Genomic DNA, 14197 nt, shown 5'->3' on the forward strand with positions numbered 1-14197 from the left:
CTCCTCCGTGTCAGCAAGGGAACTGTGCAGCGGAGGCGCGGCCAGGGCCGGCTGGGGAAGTGGTGCAACCGGCCTCCGCTCAGCCCTGCTTAGGGCTCGGGGACTTGGGTCCAGGCTCTGAAGGCCAGAGGAACTCGCCCTGCTCGGAGGAAACAGTTGGAATTCACATGAACCCTGTGAGCCCGAGTGTCCTCGCCTGTAGGATAAAGACCCTGTACCCCACGATCTCTGAGGGCCACTCCGGGGTGAACACGGCTCCGCCCCCTGCCCCCGCCGGCAGATTCCATGATGGCATCATGCCCAGGAGGGTTCAGCCCTTGGGTTGGCCCTTTCCAGGCTCTGGGATCTCGTCCCGCAGAGAGTTATTAGGGCCTTAGGAGAGAAGATGCAAACACTTTAAACACAAGAACTCTGATGTAGAATCTAGTCTACGACAGAGGCCACCTTGAGAGATGCCGCCAGTGCCGCAGTGGCCCCGGGACAATTGGATGGACGCTTGGGAGCAAACGAAATTGAGTCCAAACCTCATCCAGCAGCTGCCCCGGAACCGCGTCCAGGGCACTGGGGGCTTTCAGTGCTGCAAGGCCTGCAGGGGTGGGGAGGCCCGCGGGGGTCGGGGAAGCCGGCGGGCGGGGGTCTGGGTGCGCTCGTCCTGCGCGCGGAGCTTCGGCTCGCCCTGCCCTGCGAGCCCGCACTTGACAGGCTCCCCGCCACCCGGGCAGCAGCTGTCTCTTGCGCACTCTGCTCAGGGACGTGAGGACCCACGGTCGGTCGCTGAGCCTGTCTCTGCTGGGGAGGGCGAGCGCAGGGTCAGCACTGCTCGGGCTGGCCCTCACTGCTGGGCGCGGCAGGGAGTGGCTGCTCCCCGGCCACGCAGAGATAATGATGGCCCACTGCGGTGGCGAGCTGAGCCCAGCGCTCAGGCAGCCTTCACCCTTCCCTACGTTCCAGATGGAAATACTTTCAGACGGGAGAAACGCAGGAGGGGGCAGACAGGAGGCGGACCGGCCTCGGAGCTCTTCCTGCGAGCCAGGGCCGGCCCCAGGGGCCTCGCCCTTCGTGCTTCTTGGTGAGGCCTCCCGCGTCTGTTAGCTCTTGCCGATGCCGGGAGGAGATGGGTCACTCAGCAGCGCAGTCCCGTAAAGGACAGTTGGAGGGTTTTCTCTCAAACGGCTGTTTTAAATATTTATGGCCGCGGGGGGATGCTCGCATGGTTAAGTGAAAAGATGAGGTCAGATGGCCCAATTTTGCGGAGAGAAACGTGGCAAGGCGCACACGCTGAAGTCCAGAGGTCACTCGTTGTCCATGCAGAGCTGGTGCCTCTCTTGTCCGGCTGCTGAGGCCCACATTCCCCGCCACAGCGCTTGTTCTCTGTCACCCCCGGCGGCGACGTGTCGCGTCCTCCCCAGCTCTCGAGCCTTCCAACTAGCACAGCGCCTGGCACAAGCGGGCGCTCAATACCCGTCTGCAAATGACGAGCGAACGTGGGACGGACGGACGGACGGATGGACGGACGGATGGATGGGGAGGAGAGAAAGAGGGAGAGAGGGCAGGAGGCAGGGAGTTCAGAGGGAAACATACCAAAATCCTAACAAGGGTCATTATCATCTGAACAACTTATTTCATCTTCTTTATAAATATGTGACTTCCAAATCTTCACCAATAAAACGATCACTTTTATGATAAATTTTTTTCATCAAAGTTCTGTGATTTATCAACGAATCAGTCTGAATGCTTCCTCGTAATGTCGAGTCCTATTTTTAGCTGAATCAAGAAGGCCCTGAAGTAGGCTATGTCTATGAGAGCGGCCAGGTCTTCCAGAGCCAGCGCCGGGAGACAGGCTCTGACGGGCTCGAAATGCTCATAGAAGCGGGACTGTCTGGAAGCAGGGCGCCCCACAAAGGCAAGACCCCCGCATCTAAGGAACAAGTGCTCCACTTAGGGGAGAGGACCAGTAACACTGGGTCGTGGACGGACGGCGACCCTCAGGAGGACAGTGGGCCTGTTGGCCCCTCGAAAGTGCCCACGTAAGGGTGAGAAGAGGGAGCTGTCAGAGGGAGGAAGACACGCGACCTGGGCGCCATGCTCCTCCCAGCTACACTTTGCTTCCCTGAGGCTGAGCCCATTCTGCTTTTGGGATGATGGATACTGTCTTCCAAAGGGAGGAGCTGGATTATCAGGTAGGCAGAAGGCCCTTCTGGAACCTCCTCCCCACCTCCATGGGCCCTTCCCCCTTCTGCTCTGGGGCCGCTTCCGTGGACCCCGCTCAAGCACCAGTCACTGCCAACGTCTCGCCCGGGGGGCGGGGGGGAAGAGAACAGCCTCAGGGGACCCCTGGTGCCCAGCACCCTCTGTGCCTCTGGAGTCCCACAGAGCCCTGCAGCTCAGGCGGGGCCTGGAGCCAGAGGGATGGGCACCCGCCCCTCTGCAGGCCCGGCCCTGACCTTGGGCCGAGGTCACAGCACTGGGTGGCGACGCAGCAGCACTGTGCACAGCGCCCGGGCCTTCAGTAGCAGGCAGACTGCTGCTAGCAAGGGATCTGGGCACGTTCACCACCAAAGCCTGGGTTTCCTAGGTTGAAAGCTGAAACAACACAGAAGCCACTCTGCGGCGCTGCCAGACACGTCAGCGCATCAGGGCTGCGTGCGGGCCCGGTGGCGTTGCAGTACCCGGATGACGTAGGTACTGCTTTTATTCCCCTCTGACAGACGAGGAGCGGCACTCGCAGAGAGGTTAAGAGATGTGCCTAAGGGTCGCACAAGGGGTAAATGTTAGCACCGCGATTCCAGCCCGGGGAGTCTGGCTTCAGAGGCCAAGCTCAACTTACGTCACAAACGAGCCTCTTTCCCATGCAGGTAAGCTTGTTAACGCAATGCCCGGAACGTATTTAAAGCTCAGTAAACAGGAGCTGAGGCTCTTAGCTGCTGGGACGCGCAGGTGCCTTTGGGAAGCGGAGGGCAGCCACGGCAGGGCTCCGCGCGCAGACTGCGGCTCCCTCCTGCCCTCGCACCGACAGACAGCCGGGAGCCTGCCCGTCTCATCCGCCTCCCCGGGGCCGGCATGGCACCCTGCAGCTCCCTGAACACCTGCCGGGCGTGTGATTCAGCAGCACCCCCTGGGTGTGCCTTGTCTCACGCGACCCTTCCACCGCCTCGCGGGAAGCCGAGAATTTCAGTCTCTGGGCGAAGGGACAGGGCCCGTCCGCCAGCGAGGGGCGAACAGTGGGCCCCGGGGGACTGACTCGCCGGGCAGTACAGCACGCCCCTCGGGTGGATTTCACACGAAAAGGAGATCATTTATGCGGTGTCATTAGTTACATTATGTGCTACTTACACAGCTCTGTTGTTCTTCCCTTTCTATTCAGAACATTTCCAGTAATTATTTTCCACGGGACAGTGATTCTAACCAAAGGAGTGAGAGAAAAGTATACCGACGTTCGCCAGGACCTTGAGGGAATTAAGAGGCCGGCTGAATCAAGAAACGGTCTCAGAATCTCATAATGCGGGCAACACAATCATTACAAAGTAAAACAATGTGATCTTGGAGCAGTGGCAATCTCAAAGCATATCTCTACATCTCAATTAAAAAAAAAAAAAAGATGAGACATGAAAAATCCCCTAGAACCAGACTCCTATTCGGTGGACAGTCAGTCATAACATCACCGGCTCCAAGATGGGGCTCTTCAGTGATGAGATCAGAACCAGAAACGGAGCCCAAGTGCACATTTTCCCCAGTGCACAGCCCAGGTCGGGCCCCAGCTGAGCCGAGCTGCTGCTGTCACCTGCTGGGCCCTGGGCAGGGTGTCTGTGAAGACCCCCAGCCTGCAGCCCATTCCCCTTCCCTGGCCTGCGTTACGAGGGGCCCCCACGTGTGTGTGTGGACACGCCTGCATGCACATCTGGGCTCCATCCACACGCACGTCACAGTCACCGCCTAGGCGCGGGCAAACAAGTGGCCCCAGGGAGGATGAGCCCGGCGCAGGCCCTGGCAGCCAGCGCAGGGGCAGCTGGGCAGAGAATTCTGTAACAGAAAGGGAAGGGCCTGGGCTCCAGGGAGCACGTCCCCTTTGCCCCGCAGACTCCTTTCTCCATCAGGAGGGGCCACGGCCAGAGTGGGTGCCTCTTGGGACATGTGACATTACGTCTCTTTGGCCTAGAGTTAAGACTTCTTATGCTGTACCAAGTGTGAGCTCTTTTGGTCTCAAAAAAGAAGTCCTCTATCTCTTCCCCTCAGGCACAAGTGCTGAAGAGGGCAGGAGACTGGTGGTCCAAGACCTGCCTCTTATAAACCACGTGACCCTGTGCAGTGACAGACCTTAGACCCATCTGCACGTACAGAATGAAAGCCTTGACCACCCTCCCCACATTGTTGGTGGGACTCAGAAGGTGTTACAGTGTCAGGCAAACAGGGTATCTGTCTTCCTATGGAGCCAGGGAGTGGGGAACAGCCTGGGCCTGTAGAAATGATCACAGAGCCCCCAAGGCCATTCCAGGAATAACATCTACCTGAAGGACACTCTGAAGGACTGAATAAGAAAGTGTGTGCAAAGGCACCTGGCACACAGGAGGAACTCCAAGATTATCAGTGGTGGAGGTGGCAGTGGTGACCATTCCCAGGTGCCTGCCACAGCAAGTACTTTGCTAAATTGTACATTTTAATGATCACAATAACCAAAGAAGTAAGGGTACCCCCCCATAGTACAGATGGGGAAAATGAGGCCAAGATCACATGGTTTGTGAGCAAGCAGCAAGGCCAGGAATCACAAGTGGGTCTGTCTGCAGCAAGATTCTTCTTCCCACCACACTCAGCACCGCCCAGCTGGTTTTCTTGCAGGCTCCGAGGGTAATTCATTCATGCCATCCTTACCTGCTCACAGCACCCCGTGCCGGATCAGCCACTGAAGCCCTGCAACCAGAGACCGTGGGCCACCTGCTTTGCCAACAGACAGAAGAGCTCATTGTGTTCCCGTCAACTTGGCTCATCAAAAAATCTATCCCCGGGAAAGCGGAGGTCGCTGATAAGACAACTAACTAAACCTAACAAGAAATATCAATAACTTCAAATTTTGAGGCACTTCACAAGGAGAGTCACACGCAGGTGCTCTGTGAACCAAAGACTCAGGTGGCAAGGCTGGGAGTGGCTCATGACAACCACCCAGAATGGCCACGTCTATCTGGTTCCCAACAGTAATGGAAAATACAAGTTGAGTCTGTCTCAAGTGCACTTGAACTCTCCGACCGATAAAAACCACAAGAAATCTCTGGCAGTGCCAGGCTGGAGGTGAGCACCGGCTCCCACCTGTGGGCAGGGGCAGCGAGGGGCCTCGTGCAGCAGACCCTCTCCCTGCACTGGTGGTGCTGGGGCGGGGGCCTCCAGATCCCCAGAGATCGGCCCTCACCCTCAAGAGGGTTAGACCTCTTATTTGCAGCAGAAAAGACCTCACTCAAACATGCTCAAGGAGGCCCAGGGAGCAGCCTGTGGTCAAAATGCAATCAACATTTGGACCCGCAAATTGAGGGCGTTGCCTTCCCTGTAGGAAGAGCGTGCGGGGAAGTCGGGCAGCTGGGGAGGCAGCAGGGGCTGTCACCGAACCCTCCCCTACGGTCCACCCCACCCCCCACCCCCCACCCCCAGGGGCCAAGGCGTGACCTACAGCATGACCCTCTCCTCCCTCCCCAAGGTGCCAATCTCTTTAAGTGGCTTCTGTTGCCAGCTCTCAGCAGCACATTTGGGGCACTGGTGCACCCCGTGCCCTCCTTTCCCCCTGGAACCTGCTTTTCTGGGTCATTTCCCCGATTCCATTAAAATAGTAACCAAACCCAAGAATCTCACCAAAGGGGACAGCCACGGGACATGAATTAAACTTACAACTTCATCAGGGGCCTTTTGGGGATAATGTGTCCATATCCTTATAAAGCATTTTGCATTGACACCCCAGTCTCTCCCCCAGCCCCACAGGGTGTGAGAATAACCCCATGACTGATGCTTTTATAACAGGAAACGCAGGCAGAGGGAAGGGCTCTGACGGCAGGGACTCTTTCAGGTACTGTTCTCCAGTAAGTGTTACGTGGCTCACAGGGAAGACAGGTTTCCTCCGTGCGGGAGGTGGCGTGGTGGGGACAGGTCCCCAACTGAACCCTCACCACTAGGAGGCAAGTGGCAACACCAGCAGACCGTCTGCGGGGGGGGGGGGGGGGGGGCGCTGCTGGCTCCAGAACACGCTCCTCCCGCTTGGGCTGGCTCGGCCCAGGGTGTGTGAACGGCCCAACCGCACACGATGGTGCTCAGTGCAGGACACGCCGCTGAGCGGACCAGGACGATGGGAAACTCACCTCGGGGGCTTGCTTCCCACGCAGCCCCGCCTGGAGAAAGAGCTACCCGGAGAAGCCTAGCCAAGCGAAGGTTGCAGGGAGGAGCAAGGACAGGAGGAAGAGTGAAACAGACCACACCCGCCAGCTTCTCCGTGACTTCTAAAGGGCACCATGTTAGACTGCAGTAAAAGTGCTTTTCCTTCTGGCTGTCACTCGCTTAGGTGCTAACCCAGCCCACACGCACCCACTCACAGGAAGGGTAAACCAAGCCGGGCATGCGGCAACAATACGCCGGCCACTTTTGATGGTGATTGGTTCTATGTTCTCTGGAGATACCCCGAGACTCTCCAAAAACAATTAGGGCTCAGTATTTCCTACCCAAAGCCAGCTTCCAGGAAATAAGCAAGTGAGCCTTCAAATGTAAAATGTAAAAATAGCATCCCCGCCCCCGCCCCGCCCCCGCCACCACCACCATTTCATTTTCAAGCCTTTATATCACTCGGATCCAGACACCTCCCACCCGGCTCCCGCCCCACCCTCCTCCACAGCCTGTGCCCACATTCCTGACACCGTCACAAAAGGCACCTGGCTGGCCTCCATCGCAGAAAACACGCAAACCCAACACGCATGTGGTCCACGTCTAAAGGGCTTTTATTTCAGAGTCTGCAGGACTGAAGTTCCTCCAAGGATCTGGAAGGTCATTCTCAGCGGCGGCCGCTGCTGCCAGGACCAGCAGTGAGCACCTGGCAGGCGGAGCCCCGAGCTTGCACACAAGGCGGAAGAACCCAGCTTTTCCGCAGGATTCGGTCGCAGCCGTCAAAAACCAAGCGCAAGCCAGCAGTTCCAGTTCAAAGGTCGAGAGGGCGCACAGCTGCTCGGTGGCCGGGCTCCCCTGCGTCACCACTCTGGTCCGGGGTGCGCCGAGGGGAGAAGAGATAAAGCAGCCACAGTTGCTGCGCTGTCTCCAGTCCCACCCCTCTGGCAAACGGGGGGGAAAGGAGAAGAAAAGTCATCAGAGAAGGAAAGGGAGCAGAAGGGCAGCCGGCCCCCACGTGGGCTCCCACGGCACACAGAGCCACGAGCCGTGGGCCCGCAGCGCGCTGTGCTCCCCACTCCTCCCTGCAGAGGCCGGGCTGCCTTCCTCACGGAGCGCCCGTGCCCAGCCGGGCCTCGGAAACCAGGGACCCCGCTGCCCTGGCAGCCCCTTCTCACGGGTCCCCCATTCTCAGGGAACCGAAGAACCGGGAAACAGAGGTGAGTCCGGAGAAGCTGGAGTTTTCACCCAAAACAACAGAGCAGGACGACAGACAGGCAAATACACAAACCCCGGAGCAATGTCGGAAAGGAAGGGGGGGGGAGTAAAAAAATAAAGAACACCTTTCTGGAGAGAAGAGCATCATCCCAGGATCCCCAAGGCACTGCTGAGGGACGCCGAGAGGAGCACGTTCATTGCGGCAAATAACCTCGACCCCGGGAACACCGCTGAACAAGGGGCCTCTACCAACCTGAGAAGCTTCCAGAAGCCAACAGACGTCTGGGTGACACCACAGAGGAGCCCTCACATCTTGGAGACGGGCCACTGCCCGGGACCCCTGCCTCAAGGGCCTAGACTGACTTCAAATATCGTCCCTGACGGCGGGCTTTTCTTCAGCCAACCGGATCGCCACTCGTTTAAATGACCACAGTGGTTTTTTTAAAATCCCATTTCTAGGATAAACAACATAGAGCTATGACAGAGCAGAGAAACACAAAAAAAGCACAAAGGATGCTACTAACCAAAAGCTGCCTGGCGCTTTCCTTTCCCCTCCAAGAAGGAGAAACTGTTTCATATGTACACGTGCATGTGTGTGCAAACGTGCATATGCACACACAGAGACACACACACACACATGCACACTCGGTTTTCCCTGATACTTGAAATTCTCTGTGAACTAGCCATGTCTATTTCTGCTGAACCCTTTGAGAAAAACAAAAGAAAGGAAAGGAAAGGAGCTATAAACACGTCCCATTCTGGAAGGGGAGGACCAGCTCTGAGCACTTCCGCTTTGATCTTTCACACGGAAGCCACCGAAACAAGGCCAGGCCCCGACAGAGCCAAAAAGACGCCCCCAGGTCAGACGAGGTCTAACATGCAGATCCAGGAGAGCAGAGTATCAGAAACCCTCAGCAGGCAGTTGGGTATCCTTCAGGCTTCTTTTAGATTCCCGATCCGCCTACTCTCTTTCACTGTTGTCAACAATTGCTTTAAAAAAATGTTTTTTTTAAATCAACACGGTTCTGCCCTTCACTAATTACCAAGACAAAAAAAAAAACCTCTTGAAAGGGGGAGAGAAGGGAGTGACATTTTAAAGGGACACCCATAGGGTGGCAGAAACCACTCTCGTGTGGCGATTTGGAAACAAGCTTGACGGTGACATTCTGAGCAGATGTCCAACACACACCACGGAGCCAGAGTTTTATAAATAACGTGTGTTTTGGTTCCAAAAGAGCTTCAGCTTCCAGATCCTTCACACCCCGGGCTGCAGCTGACCAACTTTCCGCAGGATGCCAACGTGCTGAAAGGCAGCTTCTACCTAAAAGAAAGGGAAGAACAGGAGTCAGCAACCTTCCGGCAGGGCCCCGAATCCGACATCTCCATCCCTCACCGCCTTTTCAGCCCTTGGACACTCCATATCCCCGACCACAGGACCTTTGAGCGTGCTGTCTGGAAAGCACACCCTGCTCTCCCAACTAACCCCTTGCCTTCCCCGGCCCCCTCCAGCCCTCCTCATGCACGACCTCTTTGCTCCTTATATCCCTCCTTCCCAGCACCTCTGTGAGTGTTTACACCAGGGGTCAGAAAAGTTTTCCTATCAAAGTCCAGGAGTAAATATTTTAAACTTTGCAGGTCCTGCAGTCTCTGTGGCAACCACTCAACCCAGCTGTCACAGCCGAGAAGCGGCCGCAGACGGTACAGAAAGGCTTGAGCGTGGCTGCGTCCCAATAAAACTTTATTTATGGACACTGACATTTGAATCGTGTATGACTCTTCCACGTCATGAAACTTCTATTCTTCTTCTTTTTTTTTAATTAATTAATTTATTTATTTATTTTTATTCTTCTTTTGATTCTTTCTCAACCATTAAAATGTAAAAATCATTCTCGGCTCCTCATGAGCCATACAAACACATGCAGCGGGCTAAATCTGGCCCACGGACCACAGCGTGCCGAATATAAACATTATCATATCAGGTGGCTATTTACTAAAAGATGTAAACATCCTATTTTTAGGAAATGTATACTTAAGAATTATATTTACAGGAAAGCACCATGACATATATATTAATAACTTATCCTCAAATGGCTCGGAAAAAAACAATTTGTATGCGCGCACACACACACACACCAATCCAAAGGCAAATGAGGCAAAATGTTAACAACAGGAAAATCTGGGTAAACGGGTATGAGGGTGTTCCCTGCACTATTTTTATTTTTGCACTGTTTGAAATTTTTTCCCCAAATAAAAAGTTGTTTAAAGAAAACCAGACAGATGTGGCTGCCCTCGTATTAGCCACTAAGGTCCCCCACTCAACAGACCAGAGGAAGGAAAGAACCACCTGCCGGCAGCCAGGCTGTACAGGCTGGTTTCTCACGGCACCCACCGCCCCTCTTCTGGGTCAGGGAGTTGGGGGGCTACCCCCACACACACACTGATCGTCATCTGGGAGCCTGAGCACTCGCCCCCACCACGCAAAGGGACTGGGGACCCCAAGTGTTAAGGCTCCCTGCAATTCTGACTCCACCAGGCCCCGGCTGCATCCCTCTGCAAGTTCCACGTGGAGGACGAGGGTGGGGGTGAGGGGACCAGGAAGGAGCGGCGAAGCTTTCGAAGTCCAAACCGGGAACCAGACGGGGGGAAGGGACCTGGTGCCCAGTGCGACACCAGAACAGGACGGACGACAGCGGGCCTGCGGGCTCGGGAGGGAAGCCGCAGAGATGTAAGCCCTGTGCCACCAGCGTGCAGAAAACTCACCTTCGCAGCGCCCGAGTATGGCTGTCCTGCTGACCCTGCAGCTTTTGGGGGTCCCCTACAGGCTCTCTGCCCTCGCCCCATCCCCCAGGTCGCTGTTTATACACCTGCGCTCTTCAGACGAAATACCCACGCGTACACACACCGGTGGAGAGCGACAGAGCACAGAGGCCCCCCAGTGAGCACCCCACAATGCCTCGGGCCCTTCCAGGGCAGCACTAACCCTCCAAGGCTGCTGCTGGGAAAAAGGAAACAGAGACCTTTCACACCTCCACGGGGACCCTCGCCAGCACCCCGCTGAGTTCAGGCCCAGGGACACTGGCTCTCTCCATGTCTCCAGAAGGAGGTGAGCCACGTCGCAAGTCTGAGCAGTGTGGTGTCATTCATTGGGCCCACGGGCTCTCTGGGGTGACTAGGACTCAACAACAATGACACAGGGACAGTGTTCCTGAGTCCTGTACAGGAGGCTGGCTGTGAGGTCCCAGCTGTCTCAATGTCATCCAACTGTTTCCCTGTGAGGCCACTTCGAGGCCTGAAGCTTTGGGGTACCCCCCTGAGGAGGGTCCTGGGGGGCAGAGGCTGCAGCCCGCCCCGCATCCTCGGCTGGCTCAAACACCCCCGTGTCTGCACCTGCTGTGGCTTCCCCCTGGAACGCCCTCACGCCTCCCTGCCCGTCCAGCCGCCTTGGGCTCCCTTCCTGGTCCTCTCAAACTCACCTAGGCTCCGCCTGCCCTGGGAAGAACTTCCTCCTGGCTGCCCACAGCACCTGTCCTTCCCTCTGTTAGGGCCCTTGCCAGGTGGTCTTAGAAGTGGCCGTGCTCCTGGCTGTCCCTGGCTCTGGACACGAGCTCCCTGGGAGCGAGCCAGGCCTGCCCAGCCTGCGCTCACAAGCTAGACACACGGCAAGGGCGGCGAGCAGAGACCCCGGAGGCCTCTCTCAGCCCCCTGCACGTCCCCCAGAGCCGCCCGACTGCCAGCAAGAGTGTCAGTGCTGACGCCTCCCACTCCCCGCCAAACCTCCCGCTGCCACGACCCAGGCTTATCCGGATTTCCAGCTGTCCTGCACAATGACACTGGGTTATAACCAACCACCCAGGGAAGGGGAGCGACATGTCCCAACTAGTGTCTGTCCCACACTTTGTTAGAAGCTTGTCTGGCAGGTGAAACAGCCCTCAACACTCCGGGAGCACCGGCCTCGGCGTCTGTCGGTGGCGCCCAGCACCCTGGCAGCCGAGCTCTCGGTGCGGCAGGCAAGGACGCCCCGGAACGAGGGCACAGCGGCCTCGGGGATGAAGGACAGAGAAGCCAGAGGGAGGCAGCCTGGCCCCATCTGTGAGTATGCCCGAGACAGGCAGACGTGGGGATACCACCAACTAGCTGGGGGGCAGGAAAGCCCCCCGCAGTTCTACTGCTTACATCCGGGACACAAAGGAAAAGAACATCTGAAAAACGTGGCTTGCTTTTGCAGAAGCACGGACGCTTAGGGTTATTTGTGTGGTTTTCTGTATTGGAGAGAGATTGTTTTATTTGTCTGTTTTTGTCTGATTCTTCTGCAGTGCTATAAACTGTAGGCAGGAAACTGAGCAAGTCAGATTCACCTAGGAGGACATTGTCATTGCCATACAAGTTCCTGTGCCAATGCCACACAGCCTCCATGCTCACAGACATAAACCCCAAGGAGTTTTAGGGTGCCTGGGCTTAGAGCATGATACCTTAACTGCAAACTGCCCACAGACTGCCAATACTGCTTTCCAAAGAAACAAAAATGTGCCCCGAGATGCCCATTCTTACTTAACACGTAAGCCCTGCACTCCGCAAGGAAGGGGCCGGCAGATCTTTATTCAAACGGGCATGGCGATTCCTTCTGACGTCCGGGCAGGATGCTCTGGCACTCACGGGGCAGGCTGCAGGTCACCGGCTCTCTCTGGTTTCTGCCAGGCCTTGGAAGCTCACGATGCCCAGTGTGTCCGTTCCCACTCACCCCACGGCCGTCCACGTGCTGGAGGAAGCATGGGGTGCGGGGCCAGTCTTCCAAGCCCAGCCATTCTGGGGTGCTTAGGACACACAAGCAACCCCAAGAAGTCACTGCCCTGAGTGTGCTCAGCAACTGCCGTGAGGGCGCCACGGTGTTTTCTCCCACGCCCAGTCTACCCCGCAGGGGCCTCTCGCTACAAACTGTGCAGGATGCCCTTTGTTCCCAAGACAAGATGCCAGGCACAGGCCCCAGGGTTGCAGCGGAAACCTCATCGGTTTCTAATTACATTCCCGCAGGAAGTTCTATCCACAAGAGGGCTGGAGGGCAGGCATTTCTAGAATGCACGTCCACACCCCTTTGGGGCCACATCTTTTCCAAACATAAGAAGTGGGGAACAGAGACCTCCCCCTCGGCGGGGAGGAAGGGCTGGCAGGAGCAGCACCCTCTCCCCTCTGGGCTGTGCTTGTCAACAGCTGCCGGCCGCCTGCCACACAAGCAGAGGAAGAGCCGGCATCTGCCTCATCCCGGGGATGCCTTGAGGGTGTAACAGAAGTCTCCCGTAATAAACCGGGATGCACAGAGTCCCAGAACATCCGTGCAACTGCACACTAGGCCAGCCATGCTCAAAACACATGCAACCGAGATCCAAATGCCTCGGGGACCATTTCCAGGGTCCTCTGTGCTCATTTAGCTCTCGTCTCTCCCTTCTAATTAGCCTGTTTAAGGACAGAATTGGAAACTCATTTCTACAGACTCCCCTCCTTTCCCCATCTGGCCCTAGCACTAGAGTTCTTATCTCTTAGCCTGCCTGCTGCCTCCTTCCTCTACTTTCCCACCTGCTGCAAACTCCGAGAAGCCAAGCCCGGCTGACAGGCACAGGCTGTAAGTCATGAGATGCTATCAGAGAGTTACACGTGTAACAATAAGAGGCAGGTTACTGCCTTCCCACCCTGGCGCCAAAAACATGATTTTCCTCTTTCCATTCAATCATAAAATAACCCAAAGTCATGACTCAGCCACATCCGATCTAAATGTAGTCTGTTTCCTAGAGAGAACCCAAAAGCTGGGCTGTGCTACGTCCAAACAGGAAAAACAAATACCTGTGAACAGATTAGCAACGTGCAGACAGAGACGTTCACAAAAGCACTGAGCAGAACATAAAACCGGTCTTAACGTTTTTGTTCTTTCGTACTTATTGACCTGAAAAGGTGTTCATCAGACGTTGTTCAGGTGGGAAAACGTTCCAAAGCAGCACGTGCAACACAGCCCGTTACTACAAAGGAGAAAGTTCCACAGATACGTGCTCACACACACTCTAGTGGCTGCTGTTTAGTAGCAAGATTATGAGTCATTTTACTTTCCCTGCTTCTCATCTGTAGTTCCTGTAGCATAAATTACATCTGTAACAAGAAAGGCTATCACTACTCGGTCTTCCTAAGCAGTCAGCCGTCGTTGGGCCTGAGGACAGGAGAGGTCTTACGTCAGGGACTCCTCTCACTGTTCACGCACATCCTGATTTTATATCCACCACAGAACAGCACGTGCTTCCACTGGGAGCTTCCCGAAGTTCAGTCCTTCAGAATAAACAGGGAGGCAGGGTGGTGCCAGCGAACGCCCGTGGGAGGCAGATAAAAGTCACAGAGTAGACGCTGATCATAAAGGGAAGGCTGAAAACGAATGGGCAAACTATTCAATGGAAGAAGTTAGGAAAAAAAGAACAAAACACAGCCAAAGGAAGCTTGAGGAGGGGAAGCAGAAATCAAGTGAAAATTGAAAACGATAATAGGGACAGGCTCAAATAAGCCAAGAGCTGGGTCTTCGTGGAGACTGATAAAATTAAACTCCCAGGAAGACTGTCGGGGGGGGGGGGGGGGGGGGGAAGTAGAAAAGGCAAAGATGATC

At 55.8% G+C, this 14197-nt stretch overlaps 1 protein-coding gene across 1 annotated transcript in view; it reads right to left on the reverse strand.

Moving 5' to 3' along the window:
- Positions 1–6944: 6944 nt before the first annotated feature.
- Positions 6945–14197, reverse strand: part of FAM174B (family with sequence similarity 174 member B) — a 31903-nt gene continuing 24650 nt past the window's right edge. The window contains exon 3 of the mRNA XM_012748570.3: positions 6945–8884. Within this exon, the coding sequence (XP_012604024.2) occupies positions 8881–8884 (4 nt within the window). The 3' untranslated portion in view covers positions 6945–8880. The remainder of the gene's footprint in view (positions 8885–14197) is intronic.

Source organism: Microcebus murinus, chromosome 7, assembly GCF_040939455.1.
Source record: "Microcebus murinus isolate Inina chromosome 7, M.murinus_Inina_mat1.0, whole genome shotgun sequence".
In the NCBI taxonomy this organism is placed as follows: domain Eukaryota; kingdom Metazoa; phylum Chordata; class Mammalia; order Primates; family Cheirogaleidae; genus Microcebus; species Microcebus murinus.